This window comes from Hippopotamus amphibius, chromosome 7 (genome assembly GCF_030028045.1).
Source record: "Hippopotamus amphibius kiboko isolate mHipAmp2 chromosome 7, mHipAmp2.hap2, whole genome shotgun sequence".
NCBI lineage: Eukaryota > Metazoa > Chordata > Mammalia > Artiodactyla > Hippopotamidae > Hippopotamus > Hippopotamus amphibius.
The window spans coordinates 27,718,521-27,741,170 of NC_080192.1; the positions used below are offsets into that span (position 1 = coordinate 27,718,521).

Here is a 22,650-nt window from a genome sequence, read left to right on the forward strand (position 1 = left end):
TCTTTAATGTGCACCAAGATAAGGTACAGACATTCACAAAGCCCAGCCCCATGTGGTAAGAGGGTAATTTCATCCCATTGCAGGCACAGCCCAATTCCAGGCAGCCCATAATATGGCACAGATGTAAGTTCACCAATAATGTTTGTATCAGAGCCTAGGAGAAATGTCAGCTTGACAGATTTGAATCCTGCCCCTGACCTGAGCAAAAGTATCTTTTAGCAAGTTGTCTAATTTTTCTAAGCTCCTGAAAAATGAGGAAAATATCAAATTCCACAGGGTTATTGTGTAGACAAAGAAATCAGAGATGACCAGCATGTAGCACAGTGCCCAGCGACAGGGTGTTGTCACAATTGTTAAGGGATTTTCCACAGTTATTTGAAAACAGCATCTTGTTAAATTACTCTCTGCGCTAGCTTGGAAGGGAGAGGAATGAACCTGGATTCTCCCCAGTTTGGGGGCCTGGCAAGGAGTCTCATCCATCAGCTTCCAGGGAAAACCTTTGAGACAAGATTATTCATACCTTGGAAATCTAATGAGTTTTCATGTTTGGGTTTGAGTAGCAAGGAAAACACTGAAAGGCTGAAGCTACAAAAACAGGGCCAAGTCTCTTCCCAAGATCATTCACGCCACACCCAGGTTTCCTGGCACATGCTGGCCATGGCAAAGGTACACTGATTCACAGCTAAAAGTTGTTGGAAACCATGTGTGGTGGCTGCTCCTCCCACGGCTCCGAGGTGATGCTCTGGCGGGTGCTTCTTGCAGCTGCAGGGAAAAGCTGGTTTTCTGGAAAGGCTTGGACCATTTTCTTGGGTCATAAAAAGGGCTCTGACATAATACTGAAAGTTACAGTTCAGACTAAAGATGTCAAAAAAGGGGTCAAAGGAACTAGGAAAGTCAAGGAAAATTCTTTCCAGTTTTGCTTATTAACAAACGCTGAAGGTCCCTAGTAGAAATTCCTTGTTCTAATAATGCTTTGGGACCCACGGCCACCATGCTGGACAACTTCAGGGGCAGCATTTACACTGTGCACTATGATGTCCTCTAGGAAGCACCATTCACATAGAATACAGTGTAAATGGTGTGCGAAGCTTTTGTGCAACAGGACCTTGCTGGGACCAAATCCTACAAGAGCCAAACAACTAGTCACAAACAAAGCCTCAGTTCTTACTGGTAGCTTTCACACCAATTTCTTCCAAAAACAAACCAATGAACACATAAAACACTGTAAAGCCCCAGCCAAAATGTCAGGAGGGACATTAGATGATCAATGTTTCCAGATGTGTACCATTTAAAACCCTAAGCATGCAGTGGATGATGTATTTATAAGGAAAGCAGGTTTGTAGTTAAAATGCATGGTTGATCACTTATTTTCCTTCTTTCCCATTTAATTTGGGTCTAATAATTCCTAGTACCTGTTATAACCAAAGAGTCTCAGGAAAAATATAAAAGAAAAGAAAATGGTACTTTACTTTCAAATAAATTCCAAAGTCATCTCTCTGCCTCAGGCTCTCAAGATAAAAGACAGCAGCTGAGTAATTCAGGCAGTAGGTCTGGTGGCTCTGACACAGGCTCCCTTGGAAATACTGCAAGAGAAGATGGGCAGAAGGAGAATGAATGGAAGCAAAGAGAGCTCAGAGAGACTTTCTCTCTCTTCACTTTTAACAGTGAAGGGAAAGTGGGGAGGCACCATTATCAAGTAGGAGCTATGACTGCATGGATACAAACAGGAGATCTTCAAAATAAAACATTGTTTTTTAAAAAACTGGTATTCCTATAATAAACAGATAACTCCTCAATAAGTTGCCTTTTTTTTTTTTTTTTTTTTTGCCTGTATTTAAAGAAAATTCTGTTTAGGATATCTTGGTTTAACTCACCCTACACTTGCACTTATGCTTCGTTGAGGTCTACATACGCTGCACGGAACCAGATAAATACCACCTTCGATTTCACTGCTCATGGTATTGATGTCAAGCTTGAGTTTGCAGTGAGTGATTAAAGTAGCAGCATCTGACTTTTCATCAAATCTTCCTCAAAAATATCCACATACTGAATTCTCCCGCCAGCTTCTAAAGATAGAGTCAATGTGGGGCACCTCTACTAAATGCACTGTGTCTCCCAGTGTGCATTTCATGTGCCAGTCTTACCCATCTAACACCTGTGTCTGTCCTTCTTCATCATTCTTATGTAATGTCTTAAACTTGCTATAACGACTACACATTTGTAAGCCATATCAAATTTATTTTAAAATGAGACAGGTGTCCAATTTGTATGTATATTCATATGCATAATGGTCAAACTGGGCACCCTGCACAATGTGCCACCATCTCAGTTAAGCGTCTTTCTCGGGAATGACGGTTATTTTCTCTTCATCAGTGCTTCTGGCTCCTTACTGGCAGACACCCTCTTTAGGATTCCATAGTGCCTGCCATGTTGCTAAGCCTATGTGCTCCTTCTAGGTTTATTACTTAGTATAATGAGTTAATGGGTCCCCTTAAGGAATTTCCAATAGTGTCATAATGTGGTGAACGGGAGAAGGGAGACACACTTGCTGGTAAAGTTATAACTGCAGTGAGCAGAGACAGCACATGAAGCCTATGAGGCCAGTAAAGGAAATGACAGTAGTAAAGCAGAGGTAACGAAAACCTAGAAAAAGACTTTGCTATAGGGCCTCAGAGGACAAGACACTATGGGGAGAAAAGTCAAGTTTTGCCTTCAAGAAGTAATTTAAAAGCTGGTAACATGAATTAATTTTTTCCTGGGGGGCTGGTGATAGCTGGGGACTTGGAGATAAAGAGAACGTCTTCTCACAGGTCACCCTGAAATGTATGAGAAATGCCATCATGAGGAGGCTGCTGTGAAGACCATAAAGAAGCAGGCTTAGAAATCCAGACCTACAACCCACTGGCTATGTGAACTTGGCCGAGGGATTTAACTTCTCCAAGCCTCAGCTTCCTTCTAAGTGTCTTCTCAGATGGCTTATGTATGGATAACAAATGTCCCAGTCTTCCACTGGTGAGCTTCTTGTGAGACACTGTGGTAGACTGTATCACTGCTCACCTAGTTCCCTTTCTTGGGGAGGAATATACACGCCCACTCCATTGAGGGTAAGCTTGGCCACGTGACTTTCTTAGGCCGACGAAATGTGAACAGACATGCCAGAAACCTGGAGCGTCAGTGAGAGCTCTGCCTCAGTCTCTAACGTCTTTGCCCTTGAGACTGGTAACATTCCAGATGGTGGCTACTCCCTCAGCAGGGGTTCCAGAGTGAGGACAATGACAAAGTAGGAGCAGAGCTTAAGTGAGATATAAACCAAGCCACTGAGACTTGAAGTTTGTTCCTGTGGTACAACTGAATCTAACCTGACTCATGTAGGCCTTTTCAAATTTAGGAAAAACTTGAATAGCCCATCTTTGCACGTCTGTAACGTACCAGGAAGTATTCATATGTGGGTATTATTATAGACTTTCAGTAAAGAGTCTATGCTTTAGTAGGCTGTAAGTGCACTTACACTATGGTCTGAATATGTGTGTTCCCCTCAAATTTGTATGTTGAATCCTAACCCCCAATGTGATGGTATTAGGAGGTGGGCCCTTTAGGAGATGATTAGGTCCTAAAGGTGGAGTCCCCATAAATGAGATTACTGCCCTTGTAAAAGAGGGCTGTCTGGCCCCTTCCGCTATGCAAAGGAAACAAAGAGAGGTCTTTGACCAGAAGAGGGTCCTCACTGACCCAGTGGCCACCCTGATCTCAGACTTCCACCCTCCAGAACTGTGAAATTGATTTCTGTTGTTTATAAGCTACCCATTCAATGTCACTTTGTTATAGCACCCAAGTAGACTAAGACAACTTATGTGTTTTAATGAATTGATATTTCTCCAAATTATTTACTAAAAAGTAAATTAAAAATAATTTCTAGGGGGCCAGGTTTTGGTGCTAACGTCCCAAATAAGATGTCAGCCTTCAGATGACTATTACCAGGTATGTTTGCCACCAGCTTCTATATTCCAAGAGAGAGCCACAGCCGCCTCCCACCTCCCCAGGAAACTCTCCAAAACCAGCAGAGGAACGGCATACTTTCATCTATAATGGGTGTTTATGCTCTTTTGTGCTTCCACCCATCACCATGAGAAGAGAATGACCAGGTTAGTCCACTGATCCAAGGAGATGGATAGAGCCAAGTGGAGCAGAACCCACCAGCTGTCCTAGACTTTGATGGAATAAAGAAATCATCAAGAAAACCAAGGGAACTTCAGACCCTGAACCAATACGCATCCAAATATTCATGTCCATTATATAACTAAGGGCTCTGCTCCTTTGTGTAACAAAAATAAAAAATTTGTAGCATGTGATGGTCCTAAAAAAAAAAATAACTTCTGACTCTAAAGGAACTGAGAGAGTGAGATTTTATCTAATTCTCAACACTTCACATACTTTCTCTTGTTTTTCAAAGCTTTTCTTATTCTAATCTGCTTTTAAAGTTCACTAAAGGTTCTCCTCACTTTATACCTAAATGTCTGCTTGTTTTGCCTTGGTAAATAGTCCTCCTTGTTCACATCTCACCTCAAGCCCTGTCTCCCCAGGAAGAATTTCCTACCTGCAACTACCTTACTGTCTGCCCCAACCTAGAAGTTTTCCTTTATTTCCCCAGCACTGATCTCAATTTGATTATAAAATCATTAGTGTCATTATTGGATTAATTTCTTCCCCACTCGACTGAAAACTCCCCCAAAGCAGGGGGCGTTTCTAATTTTGCACATTATTGTGTACAGGGTATGAGCCCCACACATATAAGTACTTAGTAAGTGCTCAATAAATCGCAATCTCTATCTTTTTAAATGGATTGTAACAATTTAAATCTTGCTAAATGAGAACAGTTAGGGACTAGATTAAAAAAGCTTAAAGTAGGGAAGGAGGTTCAAATATCTGCTCAAGAAAAAAAAAGCAGCATTTATCAAACCAGGGGTACATGTTTTCCTCTTTCCTCCTCTTTTCATACACAGAAGTCTTATTAAGGGTGTTGATGGATTCGAAGGTTTATTTTGTTCCTTTTCAGAGAGTGTGGCATTTTTGTTAGAGGAACAACTGAACCATGTAATTAGCCTACACAAACTACTGCCATGAATATTACTTTTAAATTGAAGTCATTTGAAAAACAGACTTGGAAGTGGCTTTTCCATGCATGCAGATTTTCATGTTAATAAAACCCACACAGGAGAGATGGCAATGAAGAAACAGAATCAGCAAGTTATTTCTGAAAATGCTGATTGGTGGAGAAAGGGCTGGTTCCCTGGAGGAGAGTGCTGGTGGAAACCACAGCAACGATCCAGGAGATATAAACAACTATGCTGAGACGTGAGTGAATTTATCACTTAGAAGCTGAGATCTCCCAGAAGGATTTTACCTTTGTGAGCACGGAAATGAAATCCAACGACGGTGAAGTCTCAGAAGCATCAACGTAGTCCTTGAAGATGTGGAAAAGACCGTTCACAAAACCAAAGCTTGTCTAGGGCCAGAAAGAAAGAAAACAAGAGTAGGCACACTTCCAGGGGCAAGAAATAAAAATCTGATGAACTTCAAATGTCATTCTTACAGATGTTCTCCATTTCAAATTTATCTCCTGGCAAAAATTCAAAGATTTATTTTCCTCTACTTTCCAATATATATTTTCTTATAAGTTTTTCTTATAAATGAACTCCTGTTGGTATCTCTCTTCTTTTTTCAGAGGAAAGACATTATTTATTTATAATATATGTGAGAAAGACATTCAGCTGAGAATAGATATTTATGATAATGATGGTGACCTTAGGAATTTTTTTTGTATTCAACATTATTTATTGAGGAAATTCATGTGTTCAACATTACTTATTGAACACATGCACTAGGCAATGTTCAAGGTCTTCTGGATACAGCAGTGAACAAGATGGGTTCCTGAGCATATTCTAGAAGGTGTTCCAGAGCTTGCATTCTAGAGAAAATATGGAACATCTCCCAATTTTCATGTCATCCTGGCACAGGAACTATGCTAATCTTTGTATTGCTCCAATCTTAGTACATGTGCTGCTGAAATGAGCACTATGTTTACTTTCTTAAACAGCCATGGAAGAATTTTAAAAAATGTTACTGAAGGCTAACTAATAACTGCAATCTATTGGAAAGATATCGATGGCTGTTTAGATTTCCTTCTTATTTCTGAACTCTTATTCCCGAACTCCTGACCATAAGATTACATGGGGATGGAATATGGAAGAAACCAAATTCCATATTCCAATATGGAATACAAGTCACAAGAATAGACTAAGCATGAATTTTCATGGTCCTCTGATGAATTTTAAAACATGGCTATGGAATCTTCCTATTTTGGCTCACCTGACTTAACTCCTCCAGGTTTGCAAAAAGTCTCCATAAATCCACATCCAGGAAATATTCATGAGTCTGTAGATATTTTAATGTATTCATGAAGATCTTTAAAAAAAATAAATGTACATTACCTTGTTTTTCAATTTTGATACTTGCCCTTTGCAGGAACATTAAACATAAACCTCCTGAGTATAATTTTACAAAGCAACTTAGAGATCAGTATTTTCAGTGGTTAAGAATTGTGCTAAATTTGAATGACGACATTTAAGCTCCCACAGAACATATGGGAAACGTGCTCTTCTGTATGAAGTTGTTGCTGTGTGAGCCCTAACAGCAGTCCTGTTGAGCATAATCTGTTCAAATGGGGTTTCTCTGCTCCCAGTGCCAAAGAAATCTCCAAGGGTCTCTTCTTGCCAATAGCACTTACGTGAGACCAAAACGACATTCATACTGAGTTCTTATTTATTCCTTTCTCTGCAAAAGACCCAAATGTCCTTTACTTTCAGGAAATCAGAGAACTAATGAGTTAATATCTGATAACTGGTAAGATGTTTAGATTTGGATAAAGCCATTAAATATTAATGAAAACATTAAGAGAGGATTTATGTTATTATTACTTGATTTGATGTTTTCCTACAATAGGAAAACTACAGCAAGTCAATCCTCACAGATAACCTGCCCTTCATTCTATAAACTAGAGATCAATTTATTGAAATAGGAATACTTTGTATAAATATGATGAAGCATTCAAAGGGATCAAATATTTCAAGAACTATAGGTCTGAAAAGATTGGACTTCAGACCACCAACATTCTCCAATTCCCATTTCCATATTACTTAATGCAGTAAATGGTTCTTGAACTTGCATTAGAATCATCTAGAGGCCTCATTAAACCAGAGATTAGTGGGCCCTACCCCAAGCCTTTCTGATTCAGCAGGTCTCTGATGGGGTCTGAGAACACAGGTTTCTAACAAGTTCCCAAGTGATTCTGATGCTACTGGTCCAGGGACCACATTTTGAGAACCACTGACTTAGAGCTTCCCCCAATCCAAGTAGCATCAGTTGTCTGGAAATCTGTCAATATCCAAGCATTTAAAACATGTAATTGTATGAAACAGAAATCATTACTTCAGATAAATTGGGAAAATTTCTATAAAGCAAAAGATTCTTTGCTTTACAGAAAATTTTGCCATTTAAGAAAAATATTGAGTCTTTCAGTGAATTTATTTTATTACAAAATTCTAATTTATAAGCAACTTTGGGAAATTCATATTGACTGTGTAAAGAGAGGTACTTATATACTCTAAATACACCGGGGCATTCGAAAATAAACTCAAATTGGCCTTCTTTTAACAGAAAATGCTAGTTTAAAAAGCTTATGTAGCTTACAATGGGATAGAAAGTTCTGTGCTGTTTATTAGGGCAAAGGAGGTAGTAGAGCTCATGGGGTGAGTCCTCTGCAGTGAACATCTACTGGTTACCACTCAGCTTCAGTGCTTCTCCTCCCCTTTCCTAACATAATCCTAGTTCTCGCCTCAGTATCTACTCTTCCTCGTACCTTGAATGTGATCACCTTAAACCAATGAGCACTCTCCTTCCTTATCAGGGTAGTTGGTTCAGGAGTGGGTATGTGACTTAAGCCAGTCCAATCAGAATGAAAATCAAGACTTTGGCTATGAGTGCTAAGAGATCCTCTCCCTCTCTCTCTCCCTTCTATTTCTCACTTTCTCCATAGCCTCAAGGACAGCAGCCACTCTGTGACCACAACAGAAGCCAGCCACAGAAGGACGCTGATATCGTGGAAAGCAGGGATGAGAGAGGAAAAGAAATTCTGTCCTGGGTTTCAAGCCCCTTGATCAAACCAATCTTGAATTCTCTCTCAACTCTGTACTTTAAAGTTACATGGGTCAATAAGATCCTGTCTTCAGCTAATTTTCTGTATCTTGACACAGTCTCTAATTTTTAACTTTCCGAGTGTCTTTGCCATTTAAATTTTGCTGGTAAAGTACCCAGCAGTATGACTGACACAATGAATACTACTTACAGAAAATAACAAACATTTGTACAGCAGTTGATAAATTTCAAAGGAAACTAATCTGATCACCACTATGACCAGATGTTATGAGACACAGAGGCAGCACTGTCATCCCTCTCTCCTAGCTCAGAACAGGAGCCGGCAAATCACAACCTATGAGATCAATCAGGTCTGCTACCCATTTTTGTAAGTAAGGTTTTATTTTAACACAGCCACACACAAGTCTTTTCAAATTACCTACGGCTTCTTTTGCACCGCAATGGAGGAGTTGAGAAGCTGCAATAAAGACCACATGGCTGGCAAAGCCTAAAATATTTACTATCTGGACCTTTACAGAAAGCATGTTCCAACTTCTGTTTTATGAAATGGAGGACTAGACTTTCCTAAGTTCACACGGCAAGTCAGAGGCAGATCCAGGACTTGAACTCACGTCTCCTAACACAGTAAGGGAGAAGCCAGGATTCAAAAGTGCTTGTGGGCAGAGGCAACCTTGGAAGCAACGTCGCCCATCCTCCCCTGCAGTCTTGGAAGGCATTTTCTCCCCTCCCCTCCCTTGCCCTGTGGTTCTTCTAAAAGGAATTCTCTGCTCAGAGCCTCTCCAGATCAGGGCTACTGCACTGCACAACCTCAGGGGCACCATTTACACGACAGACACTGTGAATACACTGTACAATCCAACCCTCCTGTGTTACACGTGGATGGTTGCCCTAGAAATCTGTGACTGTGGCTCCTCAGCTGACAAAAAGCATTCGTCTGGCACTGTTCATCAGGAACATGAAGAGCCAAAAGAGGAAGCTGACCAGAGATGGAATGGCTGCCGTGAGGGTGGTTGTGAGCTCCCTGACTTGAGGAGTATGTAAACACAGCATGAATCAGGCAGAAGAGATTCATACACCACATGGGGAGCTGGACTAGTTTACTAAAAAGGTCTCATCCAATCCTGAGAGGCTGTGTTTAAGAAAAGAGCAAAGAGGAACCAAATTGCAGATAATGAAAAATCAACAAATAAAATTTCATTACGATCCCCTGAAAAAGGGGAGCCTCCCAAACTTCCTTTCTTCAGCATGGAAGAAAGCAACAAGTTCCTAAAGAACCAATGTTTTCCATCTACTATAAAAATTAAAGCCAGCATTACCATCTTAAGAACTAATAAATGGTCTAAGAAGTAAGTGCATTCACTCGTGAAGAGTTCCCACACAGCCTCTTGCTGCTTTCTCAAGTCTAATTGATTTGTAGGAAGTTTCTGATGTGTTTCCACGACTTCATTCCAGGTCTTATCCTGTATGTGGGAGAAAAGAGAGAACAAAACATTTCCACCTCGATGGGTTGACCTGTTCACCCTTTCTTTGACTTGCAGTACAACAGGAACAAGCAAACCCCCAAATCATGATTTCCCACTGCAAGCCCCCGGCATCCTTCTGGGTACAGTTACCCAAATCATGGGTCTCTCTGTGTGACTTTGGGATAGTAATTCCTCCCATGTGTGAGTTGGGCATGATTTTTAGTTTAAAATGAAAAGGAATTCAAATTGATGTTGTTTGGAATTATGCTTGAGAATTTTGTAAGTCTTTTTCAGTTTATTGAGGGGGAAAAAAAAGAACCCCAAACCCAGAATTAGGAAGTTTGGTAAAACTTGTTGAAAGTAACTATGGAAGAAACATGAAATCAGAGTTTTAAAGCTTTTAAAAGACCTTCAGAAAGTGTCTTATCAAAACCAACTTGTTGGTGTACCTCAAAAACTGGTACAAGAGTATAAAGCAATTATGTTCCAATAAAAGAAAAAGATAAAAAAAAACAAAACTTGTTTGCATTTCTATATACTAACAATGAAAAATCAGAGAAATCAAGGAAACAATCCCATTTACCACGGCAACAAAAAGAATAAAATATCTAGGAATAAACCTACCTAAGGAGACAAAACACCTGTACTCAGAAAACTATAAAACACGGGTGAAAGAAATCAAAGATGACATAAACAGATGGAGAAATACATCATGTTCTTGGATTGGAAGAATCAATATTGTGAAAATGACTATACTACCCAAAGCAATCTCCAGATTCAACACAATCCCTCTCAAATTACCAATGGTATTCTTCACAGAATTAGAACAAAAAATTTTACAATTTGTATGGAAACACAAAAGACCCCGAATAGCCAAAGCAATCTTGAAAAAGAAAAATGGAGCTGGAGGAATGAGGCTCCCTGACTTCAAACTATACTACAAAGCTACAGTAATCAAGACAGTATGGTACTGGCACAAAAACAGAAATACAGATCAATAGTACAGGATAGAAACCCCAGAGATAAACCCATGCACATATGGTCACCTAATTTATGACAAAGGAGGCAAGAACAAACAGTGGAGAAAAGACAGCCTCTTCAATAAGTGGTGCTGGGAAAACTGGACAGCTATATGTAAAAGAATGAAATTAGAACTCTATCTCACACCAAACACAAAAATAAACTCAAAATGGATAAAAGACCTAAATGTAAGACCAGACACTATAAAACTCTTAGTGGAAAACATAGGCAGAACACTACATCATAAACCACAGCAAGATTCTTTTTGACCCACCTCCCAGAGTAATGGAAATAAAAACGAAAATAAACAAGTGGGACCTAAATAAACTTAAAAGCTTTTGCACAGCAAAGGAAACTATAAACAAGATGAAAAGAAAACCCTCAGAATGGGAGAAAATATGTGAAAATGAAGCAACTGATAAAGGATTAATCTCCAAAATACACAAGCAGCTCATGAAGCTCAATATCCAAAAAACAAACAACCCGATCCAAAAATGGGCAGAAGACCTAAACAGACATTTCTCCAAAGAAGATATACAGATTGCCAACAAACACATGAAAAGATGCTCAACATCACTAATCATTAGAGATATGCAAATCAAAACCACAATGAGGTATCACCTCATACCAGTTAGAATGGCCATCATCAAAAAATCTAGAAACAATAAATGCTCGAGAGGGTGTGGAGAAAAGGGAGTCCTCTTACACTGCTGGTGGGGATGTAAACTGGTGCAGCTACTATGGAGAACAGTATGGCGGTTCCTTAAGAACTTAAAAATAGGGAGAACAATCAAGATGGCGGAATAGGAGGATGTGAGCTCACTCCCTCTTGCAAGAGCACTGGAATCACAACTAATTGCTGAACAATCATTGACAGAAAGACACTGGAACTTACCAAAAAAAAAAAACACCCCACATCCAGAGACAAAGGAGAAGCCGCAATGAGATGGTAGGAGGGGCGCAATTGCATTAAAATCAAATCCCATAAATGCTGGGTGGTGACTCACAAACTGGAGAACAGTTATACCGCAGAAGTCCTGAGGGTTCTGAGCCCCACATCAGGCTTCCTAACCTGGGAGTCCAGCAACGGGAGGATGAATCCCCAGAGAATCAGACTTTGAAAGCCTGCAGGATTTGACTGCAGGACCTCCACAGGACTGGGGGAAACAGAGACTCCACTCTTGGAGGGCACACAAAAAAGTGCTCACCAGGACCCAGGGGGAAGGAGCAGTGACCCCATAGGAGACTGAACCAGACCTACCTGCTGGTGTTGGAGGGTTGCCTGCAGAGGTGGGGGGCAGCTGTGGCTCACCGAGGAGACAGGGACACTGGTGGCAGGGGTACTGAGAGGTGGTCATTGGCATGAGCCCTCCCAGAGTCCATCATTAGCCCACCAAAGAGCCTGTAAGCTCCAGTGCTGGGGTGCCTTAGGCCAAACCACCAGCAGGGTGGGAACACAGCCCCACCCACTGACAGACAAGCAGATTAAAGTGTCACTGAGCTCCGCCCACCAAATTGATTTAAAGTTTTACTGAGCTCCACCCACCCAGCCCAACCCACCATCACTCCCTCCCATCAGAAAGCACCCAGGAGCCTCCTAGACAGCTTCCTCCACAAGTGGGCAGACAGCAGAATCAAGCAGTATCAGAGTATTTCATCTAGTGGAACTGAAAACCACAGCCACAGAAAGACAGAGAAAATGAAAAGGCAAAAAACTTTGTACCAGATGAAGGGAGAAGATAAAACGCCAGAAAAACAACTAAATGAAGAGGAGATAGGCACTCTTCAGAAAAAGAATTCAGGATAATGATGGTGAAGATGATCCAGGTCTTTGAAAAAAGACTGGATGCAAAGATCGAAAAGTTGCAAGAAAAGTTTATCAAAGAACTAGAAGAATTAAAGAACAAAGAAACAGAGATATACAACACAATAACTGAAATGAGAAATACACTAGAAGGAACCAAGAGCAGATTAACTGAGGCAGAAGGGCAAATAAGTGAGCTAGAAGACAAAATGGTGATAATCACTGATGCAGAAAAGAATAAAGAAAAAAGAATGAAAAGAACTGAAGACAGCCTAAGAGACCTCTGGGACAATGTTAAATGCACCAACATTCGCGTTATAGGGGTACTAGAAGGAGAAGAGAGAAAGAAAGGACCCGAGAAAATACTGGAAGAAAATACTGGTAGTTGAAAACTTCCACAACTTCCACATGGGAAAGGAAATAGCTACCCAAGTCCAGGAAGCGCAGAGAGTTCCAGGCAGGATAAACCCAAGGAGAAACACACCAAGACATACAGTAGTCAAATTGACAAAAATGAAAGACAGAGAAAAGTTATTAAAAGCAACAAGGGAAAAATGACAAATCACATACAAGGGAACTCCCATAAGGGTAATAGCTGATTTCTCAGCAGAAACTCTGCAAGCCAGAAGGGAGTGGCATGATATATTTCAAGTGATGAAAGGGAAGAATCTACAACCAAGAATACTCTACCCAGCAAGGATCTCATTAAGATTCATCAGAGAAATCAAAAGCTTTACAGACAAGCAACAGCTAAGAGAATTCAGCACCACCAAACCAGCCCTACAACAAATGCTAAAGGAACTTCTCTAAGCGGGAAACATAAGAAAAGAAAGGATCTACAAAAACACAAACAAAACAATTAAGAAAATGGTAATAGGAACATATATATCGATAATTACCTTGAATGTAAATGGACTAAATGCACCAACCAAAAGACACAGACTGGCTGAATGGATACAAAAACAAGACCCATATATATGCTGTCTCCAAGAGACCCACTTCAGACCTAGGGACACATACAGACGGAAAGTGAGGGGATGGAAAAAGATATTCCATACAAATGGAAATCAAAAGAAAGCAGAGTAGTGATACTCATATCAGATAAAATAGACTTTAAAATAAAACATGTTACAAGAGACAAGAAGGGACACTACATAAAGATCAAGGGATCTATCCAAGAAGAGGAGATAACAATTATAAATATATATGCACCTGATATAGGAGCACCTCAATTCATAAGGCAAATGCTAACAACTATGAAAGAGGACATCGACAGGAACACAATCATAGTGGGGGACTTTAACATCCCACTTACACCAATGGACAGATCATCCAGACAGAAAATTAATAAGGAAACACAAGCTTTAAATGACACAATAAATTTGCTTGATTTCATAGATATCTATAGGACATTACATCCAAAAACAGCAGATTACACATTCTTCTCAAGTGCACATGGAACATTCTCCAGCATAGATCACATTTTGAGTCATAAATCAAGCCTTGGTAAATTCAAGAAAACTGAAATCATATCAAGCATATTTTCTGACCACAACACTATGAGATTAGAAATCAATTACAGGAAAAAAGCTGTAAAAAACACAAACACATGGAAGCTAAACAATACGCTACTAAATAATCAAGAGATCACTGAAGAAATTAAAGAGGAAATCAACAAATACCTAGAGACAAATGACAATGAAAACACAATGATCCAAAACCTATGGGATGCAGCAAAGGCAGTTCTAAGAGGGAAGTTTATAGCAATACAATCCTACCTCAAGAAACAAGAAAAATCCCAAAAAACAATCTAAACTTACACCTAAAGAAACAAGAGAAAGAAGAGCACACAAAACCCAAAGTTAGTAGACGGGAGAGAAATCATAAAGATCAGAGCAGAAATAAATGAAATAGAGACAATGAAAAAAATAGCAAAAATCAATAAAACTAAAAGCTGGTTCTTTGAGAAGATAAATAAAATCGATAAACCTCTAGCAAGACTCATCAAGAAAAAGAGGGAGAGGACTCAAATCAATAAAATTAGAAATGAAACAGAAGTTACAATGGACACCGCAGAAATAAAAAGCACCATAAGAGACTTCTACAAGCAACTATATGCCAATAAAATGGACAACCTGGATGAAATGGACAGATTCTTAGAAAGGTATAACCTTCCAAGACTGAATCAGGAAGACATAGAAAATATGAACAGACCAATCACGAGGAATGAAATTGAAACTGTGATTAAAAATCTCCCAACAAACAAAAGTCCAGGACCAGATGGATTCACAGGTGAATTTTATCAAACATTTCAAGAAGAGCTAATACCCATCCTTCTCAAACTCTTCCAAAACATTGCAGAGGAAGGAACACTCCCAGACTCATTTTATGAGGCCACCATCACCCTGATACCAAAACCAGACAAAGATACTATAAAAAAAGAAAACTACAGACCAATATCACTGATGAATTTAGATGCAAAAATCCTCAACAACATACTAGCCAACAGAATCCAACAACACATGAAAAGGATCATCCACCATGATCAAGTGGAGTTTATCCCTGGAATGAAAGGATTCTTCAATATATGCAAATCAATCAATGTGATACACCATATTAACAAATTGAAGGATAAAAACCACATGATCACCTCAATAGATGCAGAAAAAGCTTTTGACAAAATTCAACACCCATTTATGATAAAAACACTCCAGAAGGTGGGCATAGAGGGAACCTACCTCAATATAATAAAGGCCATATAGGACAAACCCACAGCAAACATCATTCTCAATGGTGAAAAACTGGAAGCATTCCCTCTAAGATCAGGAACAAGACAAGGATGTCCACTCTCGCCACTACTATTCAACATAGTTTTGGAAGTCCTTGCCGCAGCAATCAGAGAAGAAAAAGAAATCAAAGGAATCCAAATTGGAAAAGAAGAAGTAAAACTGTTACTGTTCACAGATGACGAGATATTATACATAGAAAATCCTAAAGATGCCACCAGAAAACTACTTGAGCTAATCAATGAAATTGGTGAAGTTGCAGGATACAAAATTAACACACAGAAATCTCTTGCATTTCTATACACTAACAATGAAAGATCAGAAAGAGAAATTAAGGAAACAGTCCCATTCACCATTGCAAAAAAAGAATAAAATACCTAGGAATAAACCTAACCAAGGAGGTAAAAGACCTGTATTCAGAAAACTATAAGACACTCATGAAAGAAACCAAAGACGATACAAACAGATGGAGGGACGTACCGTGTTCTTGGATTAGAAGAATCAACATTGTGAAAATGACTATACCACCCAAAGCAATTTACAGATTCAATGAAATCCCCATCAAATTACCAATGGCATTTTTCACAGAACTAGAACAAGAAATGCTACGATTTGTATGGAAGTGCAAAAGACCCTGAACAGCCAAAAGAATCTTGAGAAGGAAAGACGGAGTTGGTGGAATCAGGCTTCCTGACTTCAGGCTATACTACAAGGCTACAGTGATCAAGACAGTATGGTACTGGCACAAAAACAGAAATATAGATCCATGGAATGGGACAGAAAGCCCAGAGATAAACTACGGTCAACTAATCTATGCCAAAGGAGCCAAGGATATACAATGGAGAAAAGGCGGCCTCTTCACTAAGTGGTGCTGGGAAAACTGGACAGCTACATGTAAAGGAATGAAATTAGAACACTGTTTAACACCATACACAAAAATAAACTCAAAATGGATTAAAGACCTAAATGGAAGGCCAGACACTATAAAACTCCTAGAGGAAAACATAAGAAGAACACTCTTCTGGACTTCCTAGGCAGTGCAGTGGGTAAGAATCCGCCTGCCAATGCAGGGGATACGGGTTCGATCTCTGCCCCAGGAAGATACCACATGCCACGGAGCAACTAAGCCCGTGCGCCACAACTATTGAGCTTGCACTCTGGAGCCCGTGAGCCACAACTACTGAGCCCATGTGCCGCAACTACTGAAGCCCACATGCCTAGAGCCTGTGCTCAGCAACAAGGGAGGCCACTGCAATGAGAAGCCTGCGCACCACAATGAAGAGTAGCCCCTGCTCTCTGCAACTAGAGAAAGCCCGTGTGCAGCAACGAAGACCCAACGCAGCCAATAAAATAAATAAATAAATTTTTTAAAAAAGAACACTCTTCAAAGTAAATAACAGCAAGATCTTTTCTGACCCACCCCCTAGAGTAATGGAAATAAAAACAAAAATAAATAAGTGGGACCTAATGAAACCTCAAAGCTTCTGCACAGCAAAGGAAACTACAAGCAAGATGAAAAGACAACCCTCAGAATGGGAGAAAATATTTGCAAATGAATCAACAGACAAAGGATTAATCTCTAAAATATATAAATAGTTCATCCAGCTCAATATCAAAAAAACAAACAACCCAATCAAAAAATGGGTAGAAGACCTAAATAGGCATTTCTCCAAAGAAGACATACAGATGGCCAAGAGGCACATGAAAAGCTGCTCAACATCACTAATTATCAGAGAAATGCAAGTCAATACTGCAATGAGGTATCACCTCACACCGTTCAGAATGGGCATCATCAGAAAATCAACAAACGGTAAATGGTGGAGAGGGTGTAGAGAAAAGGGAACGCTCTTGCACTGCTGGTGGGAATGTAAATTGATACAGCCATTATGGAGAACAGTATGGAGGTTCCTTGCAAAACTAAAAATAGAACTACCATATGACCCAGCAATCCCACTATTGGGCATATACCCAGAGAACACCATAATTCAAAAAGACATATGCCCTCCAATGTTCTTTGCAGCACTATTTACAACAGCCAGGACATGGAAGCAACCTAAATGTCCATCAACAGATGAATGGATAAAGAAGATGTGGTACATATATACAATGGAATATTACTCAGCTGTAAAAAGCAATGAAATTGGGACATTTGTAGAGACATGGATGGACCTAGAGACTGTCATACAGAGTGAAGTGAGTCAGAAAGAGAAAAACAAATATCGTATATTAACACATACTTGCGGACTATAGAAAAATGGTACAGATCAACCGGTTTGCAAGGCACAAATAGAGACACAGATGTAGAGAACAAACGTATGGACACCAAGTGGATAAAGCGGGGAGGGTTGGGGGTGAATGAACTGGGAGATTGAGATACCAAATTGTACGTTCTAAATATATGCAGTTTATTGTAAAAAAAAAAAAAAAAAAAAAGAAACTAAAAATAGAACTACCACATGACCCAGCAATCCCACTACTGGGCATATACCTTGAGAAAACCATAATTCAAAAAGACACATTTACCACAATGTTCACTGCAGCATTATTTACAATAGCCAGGATGTGAAAGCAAACTAAATGTCCACAGACAGATGAATGGATAAAGAAGATGTGGCACATACATACAATGGAATATCACTCAGCCATAAAAAGGAATGAAACTGAGTTATTCGTAGTGAGGCGGATGGACCTAGAGTCTGTCATACGGAGTGAAATAAGTCAGAAAGGGAAAAACAAATACTGTATGCGAATGCGTATAATATGTCTGGAATCTAGAAAAATGGTACTGATGAACCTAGTGGCAGGGCACAAATAGAGATGCAGACATAGAGAATGGACTTGAGGATGCAGGGAGGAAAGGGGAAGCTGAGATGAAGTGAGAGAGTAGCACTGACATATATACACTACTAAATGTAAAAGAGCTAGTGGGAAGCTGCTGCATAGCACAGGGAGATCAGCTCAGTGCTTTGTGATGACCTAGAGAGGTGGGATGGGGAGGGTGGGAGGGAGGCTCAAGAAGGAGGGGATACAGGGATATATGTATACACATAGCTGATTTACTTTGTTGTATAGCAGAAACTAATACAATACTGTAAAGCAAATATACTCCAATGAAGATGAAAAAATAAAAAGAATAACAAAATCAACTTGTTTTGTAAATGAGGAAACTAAGGCCCAAAGAGTGGAATGGTTGTAACAACTATTAACATTTGTTCAGGACTTCATGGTCTACAAACTGCTCTCACGTTCATTACCTTACTTAAGATACAATGACTTTCCCAACGTTTCAGAATGCTTTAGAGAGAGCAGACCTTGTTCTGCCCAGGTCTGGGCTTCTCTCCTGCACTTTGCTGTCATTGTGAACAAGGCAATAACCTGACAACTTAAAATAATGGCTAAAACAAACAAACAAAAAGCCATGCCACACAGAAAACAATGCATGAGATACCTTCAGGCTGTGAAACTCATAGTCCCTGAAGTCTGTAATCTTCAAAGAGGAGAGGCAGTCTTCCAGATCAGATATGTGCTTGTGTTTGTCTTTGCCCTGCTTAAAGGTTGTAGAAACAAGATTTTCAATCTTTTAACAACATGCCTTTGGTAGCCTCAGCATCTTTGGTCCATTGTCCAACATTCATGAGAACAGACTGCACGTTTTGTCTATGAGTCACTAACACGTGAAAAATCATTTCTGAGCCATAGTCTGACCCACAGGACCTCAGAATGTCAGATGTGGAGGAGAGAAGCTGGTGAGGATGTCTGATGCAAACCTCTCATTTTACTAACAGGGAAAAAAAAAAGCCAGAGCTCAGAACAGTCCTATAGAAAATAGATGGATTTCAGTCTAGCATGTACCCTGCGGTCCTAGGGTCCTGTGGATCCAAATGTTGGATCATAGAACTTTACCATCAGAAGTGACCCTGGATGTCTTAGTTCAACTCCTCATTTAGCAGATGACTAAATAAAGCCCAGAGTGTTAAAGGAACTTCCCAACATGGTAATTCTCAGCTGGAGGATACCAGGATATGCTAGAAATTCTCATTTCCTTAGGATGGAACCACTGACTTATTTTTGTTATAATTTTTATTTTAAATAATATTAGTTAAAAAATTGGATTACAAAGGTAATATACAGTTATTGTAGAAAATTTGAGAAACAAAACCACAAAGAAAATCAAAGTTAACCTATCTCCACTGCACACATCCCCACCCCCCGGGTAACTACGGAAAACCTTTTTCTGATCGTATTTATAATTAATTTTTAATGGTGTCATATTTATACATCCTTTGGTAACTTGCTTTTGAAACAATCTGCTGTAACCTTTTAATTTTTTCTGACGCATTCAGTATTCTGTTGCAACATCATGAATTACCCACTTAAAGAGTTCATTTTACCAACTAAATCATGAAGAAGCTATCAAATAACGTGTGAGGCTTTCTAAAGTCAACTTGGCTGCATTTCAAATGAATATTTATCACAAATAATTTTTTAACTTGTTCTACTGCCTCAGGGTGCATGATGCTGGTGTGGCTCTAAGCAGTTTGGTGGATGTTATTCAACTTTAGGTTAAGGAGTGAGAGAAGGCACGGCTTATTTGCTGTTGTGGGGAGGCAGCTCCCTGTATGCCTGAAAGGAGACCCTGTAATAGCTTCAGAAAGTGCTAAAGGGCTGTGGCTGACTTCTCTGCCAGGGTTATGGCACCGAAAGAAGTAACTTATTAGAGACTTACTAGCTTCACAGTAGCAAAGGAATCTTGGAGCCGACTGGGGACCTCCTACAGCAACTGGGACATGTGCCTTTTATTGATGTCTGAAACTATAGTGACTGCATGTTGTGGAAATTAAATATTAGCAGCCAGTTGCAAAATAAAGAGGCTGAAACAATGGAAGAGGCACTGTGGGAAAGTGGGCACTGGTCCTCTGTCTTGAAGGACACTCACTGTGGCTTTCCAAGGGTCTGACCAACCTCCTGACCAAAGTGCTTTGTGGATATGCAAGTAGGAAGGGAGGGGATGGTCTCTCAGAGGAAACATTAACTCTTTAGAGTCACAGGCCCATGTCTGGAAACAGTGCTGCTTCCACTACGGTGGCATTGGCTAGGAAAGGCAATGAGAAGACGTGAAGGGTATTTGAGAGGATAGGGAGGATAAAGAAAAGACCCCAAGGTTAATTCTGGGGCCTCAGATTTAATAACTAAGAGGTGGATGGAATGGAGATTCATAATAGGCACTGGTGACATGGAACTGTGGTAAAATGGATATACAGTCATCCCTCAGTATCCTAGGGAGATTGGTTGCAGGACCTCTTCAGCTACCAAAATCCACAGATGCTTAAGTCCCTTATATAAAATGTATTTGCATATAATCTATGCACATCCTCCTGTATACTTTACTTTTTATTTAATTTTTTAAATTAATTAATTAATTTATTGGCTGTGTTAGGTCTTCATTGCTGCATGTGGGCTTTCTCTAGTTGTGGCGAGCAGGGGCTACTCTTTATTGTGGTGCATGGGCTCCTCATTGCCACGGCTTCTCTTGTTGAGGAGCATGGGCAGCACGGGCTCTAGGCACATGGGCTTCAGTAGTTGTGGCACTTGGGCTCAACAGTTGTGGCTCATGGGCTCTAAAGTGCAGGCTGAATAGTTGTGGCACATGGGCTTAGTTGCTCCACAGCATGTGGGATCTTCTTGGAGCAGGGATCGAACCTGTATCCCCTGCACTGGCAGGCAGATTCTTAACCACTGCGCCACCTAGGAAGACCCCCCCCCCCCACCATATACTTTAAATCATCTCTAGGTTACTTAAATACCTAACACGATGTAAGTGCTATGTAAATTGTTGCTGGTGCATGGCAAATTCAAGTTTTGCTTTTTGGAAATTTCCGGAATTTTTGCAAATATTTTTTATTTGCAGTTGGTTGCATTCGAGGATGCAGAACCTACAGAGGGCTGACTATATGTGAATATATGGATTTTGTAGTGGTTGACTTTGAATTGGTGATAACAGACAAGATATATGAGAGCACTGATGAGATAAAGGAGGGAGGAGCACCCAGGACTGGTTATGAAGCCCCACAGTTGGAAGAGCAATTCAATATTAGGGCTGAAACAGACTCAGAGCCAGACTGCCTGGGGCTGCTAGGACGAATCCCCACTGTCGCTAATGAGCTGTGTGACCTCAGGCAAGCTATTCAACCTCTCTGAACCTCAGTTTCCCCATCTGCAAAATGGGGATAAAAATGTTACCTAACTTATAGGGTTGTTGTGAGAATTAATGAGTTAACATATGTAAACTATGACATACATAAACAGGAACACATAAATAGAAACAGTGCCTGATAACACGGTAAAACTATATATGTGTTTGCTTTTATTACAAATATTGTTATTAATGGTTGGGAAGAAACGAAGGAGAGAAGGAAGGAAGGCAGGGAAGGGAGAAATCTGTGATAGATTGGGGAAATATATTACAATATGGTAGTGTGTGATACTGATGTGGATTATTACTTATATACATACAAACTGCTTGATAAATAAGGCTAAAAAGATGGAGTGAGTAGACACTGATTTTTAAGGGGACCAGATATTGTGTCCTTGTGAAAGTTAGCCTTCAACAAATGAATTTCCCTTCATTACTGAGAACATTTGCTGAAACAGTCTCATTTCACTGATTGTTCTGTCTTTGTGTATCTCCACCACTGCCTACCCACCTCCAACACTGTGCAAGTCATTTACCACATTTTTTCCCAATTTATACGTCAGTCTGACCTTCTCAACTGTGAGCTGAAAATGAGCATCTTGGCATCTTATATATCTAGTCCAGCGTCTGGTACATACAGTCACCCAGTACATGTGGAAAAAATTTCTTCTTTATGGGGAAAAAATAGATGCATCACAAAAACTTGTAGGTATATCCCTTCCTTAGGTAAGTCTTCCCTTCTGAGAGCACATTCTAGCTTCCTGCTCTGGAGGAGCCCTCAAGAGAGCTAGTGGGAGATGCCCCTTCTCCTGAGACCCTAGACCCGACTGGCAACTGACCTTGCTTCCATTTAAATGAGGAAGGATCCCCGGAGAGGCTATACCACAGGCCCTGACTCAAACCTTCTAGGAAAACTGTCAAATCATGTCCCTAAAGAGGGGTAAAATGACAATGACTGGTGAGCAACAGCCCTGGTGACAAGGGTGTCATAATTTTAATAATATTTTATGATTTGCAACTTGTAATGTTTAGACTGTGTCCCTATGGACTGAATGTTTCTCTCCTCCCAAAATTCATATGTTAAAGCCCTACACCCCCACCCCCCCGCCATGTTATTTGGAGATGAAACCATTGGGAAGTAACTAGGTTTAGATGAGGTCATGAGGGTGGGGC

The 22,650-nt window shown here is 40.1% G+C and overlaps 1 protein-coding gene and 1 non-coding gene across 2 annotated transcripts in view; both read right to left on the reverse strand.

Moving 5' to 3' along the window:
• Window positions 1-22,650, reverse strand: part of PLEKHG7 (pleckstrin homology and RhoGEF domain containing G7) — a 76,869-nt gene that overhangs the window by 27,797 nt on the left and 26,422 nt on the right. Inside the window, exons 6-10 of the mRNA XM_057743347.1 lie at window positions 18,733-18,828; window positions 9,528-9,671; window positions 6,367-6,462; window positions 5,402-5,503; window positions 1,470-1,583 (exon numbers count right to left, since the gene is read on the reverse strand). Coding sequence (XP_057599330.1) covers window positions 1,470-1,583; window positions 5,402-5,503; window positions 6,367-6,462; window positions 9,528-9,671; window positions 18,733-18,828 — 552 coding nt within the window. The remainder of the gene's footprint in view (window positions 1-1,469; window positions 1,584-5,401; window positions 5,504-6,366; window positions 6,463-9,527; window positions 9,672-18,732; window positions 18,829-22,650) is intronic.
• On the reverse strand, window positions 5,971-6,073 carry LOC130857895 (U6 spliceosomal RNA). The gene has a single exon (XR_009054895.1). It is a non-coding gene; the product is annotated as a U6 spliceosomal RNA (small nuclear RNA).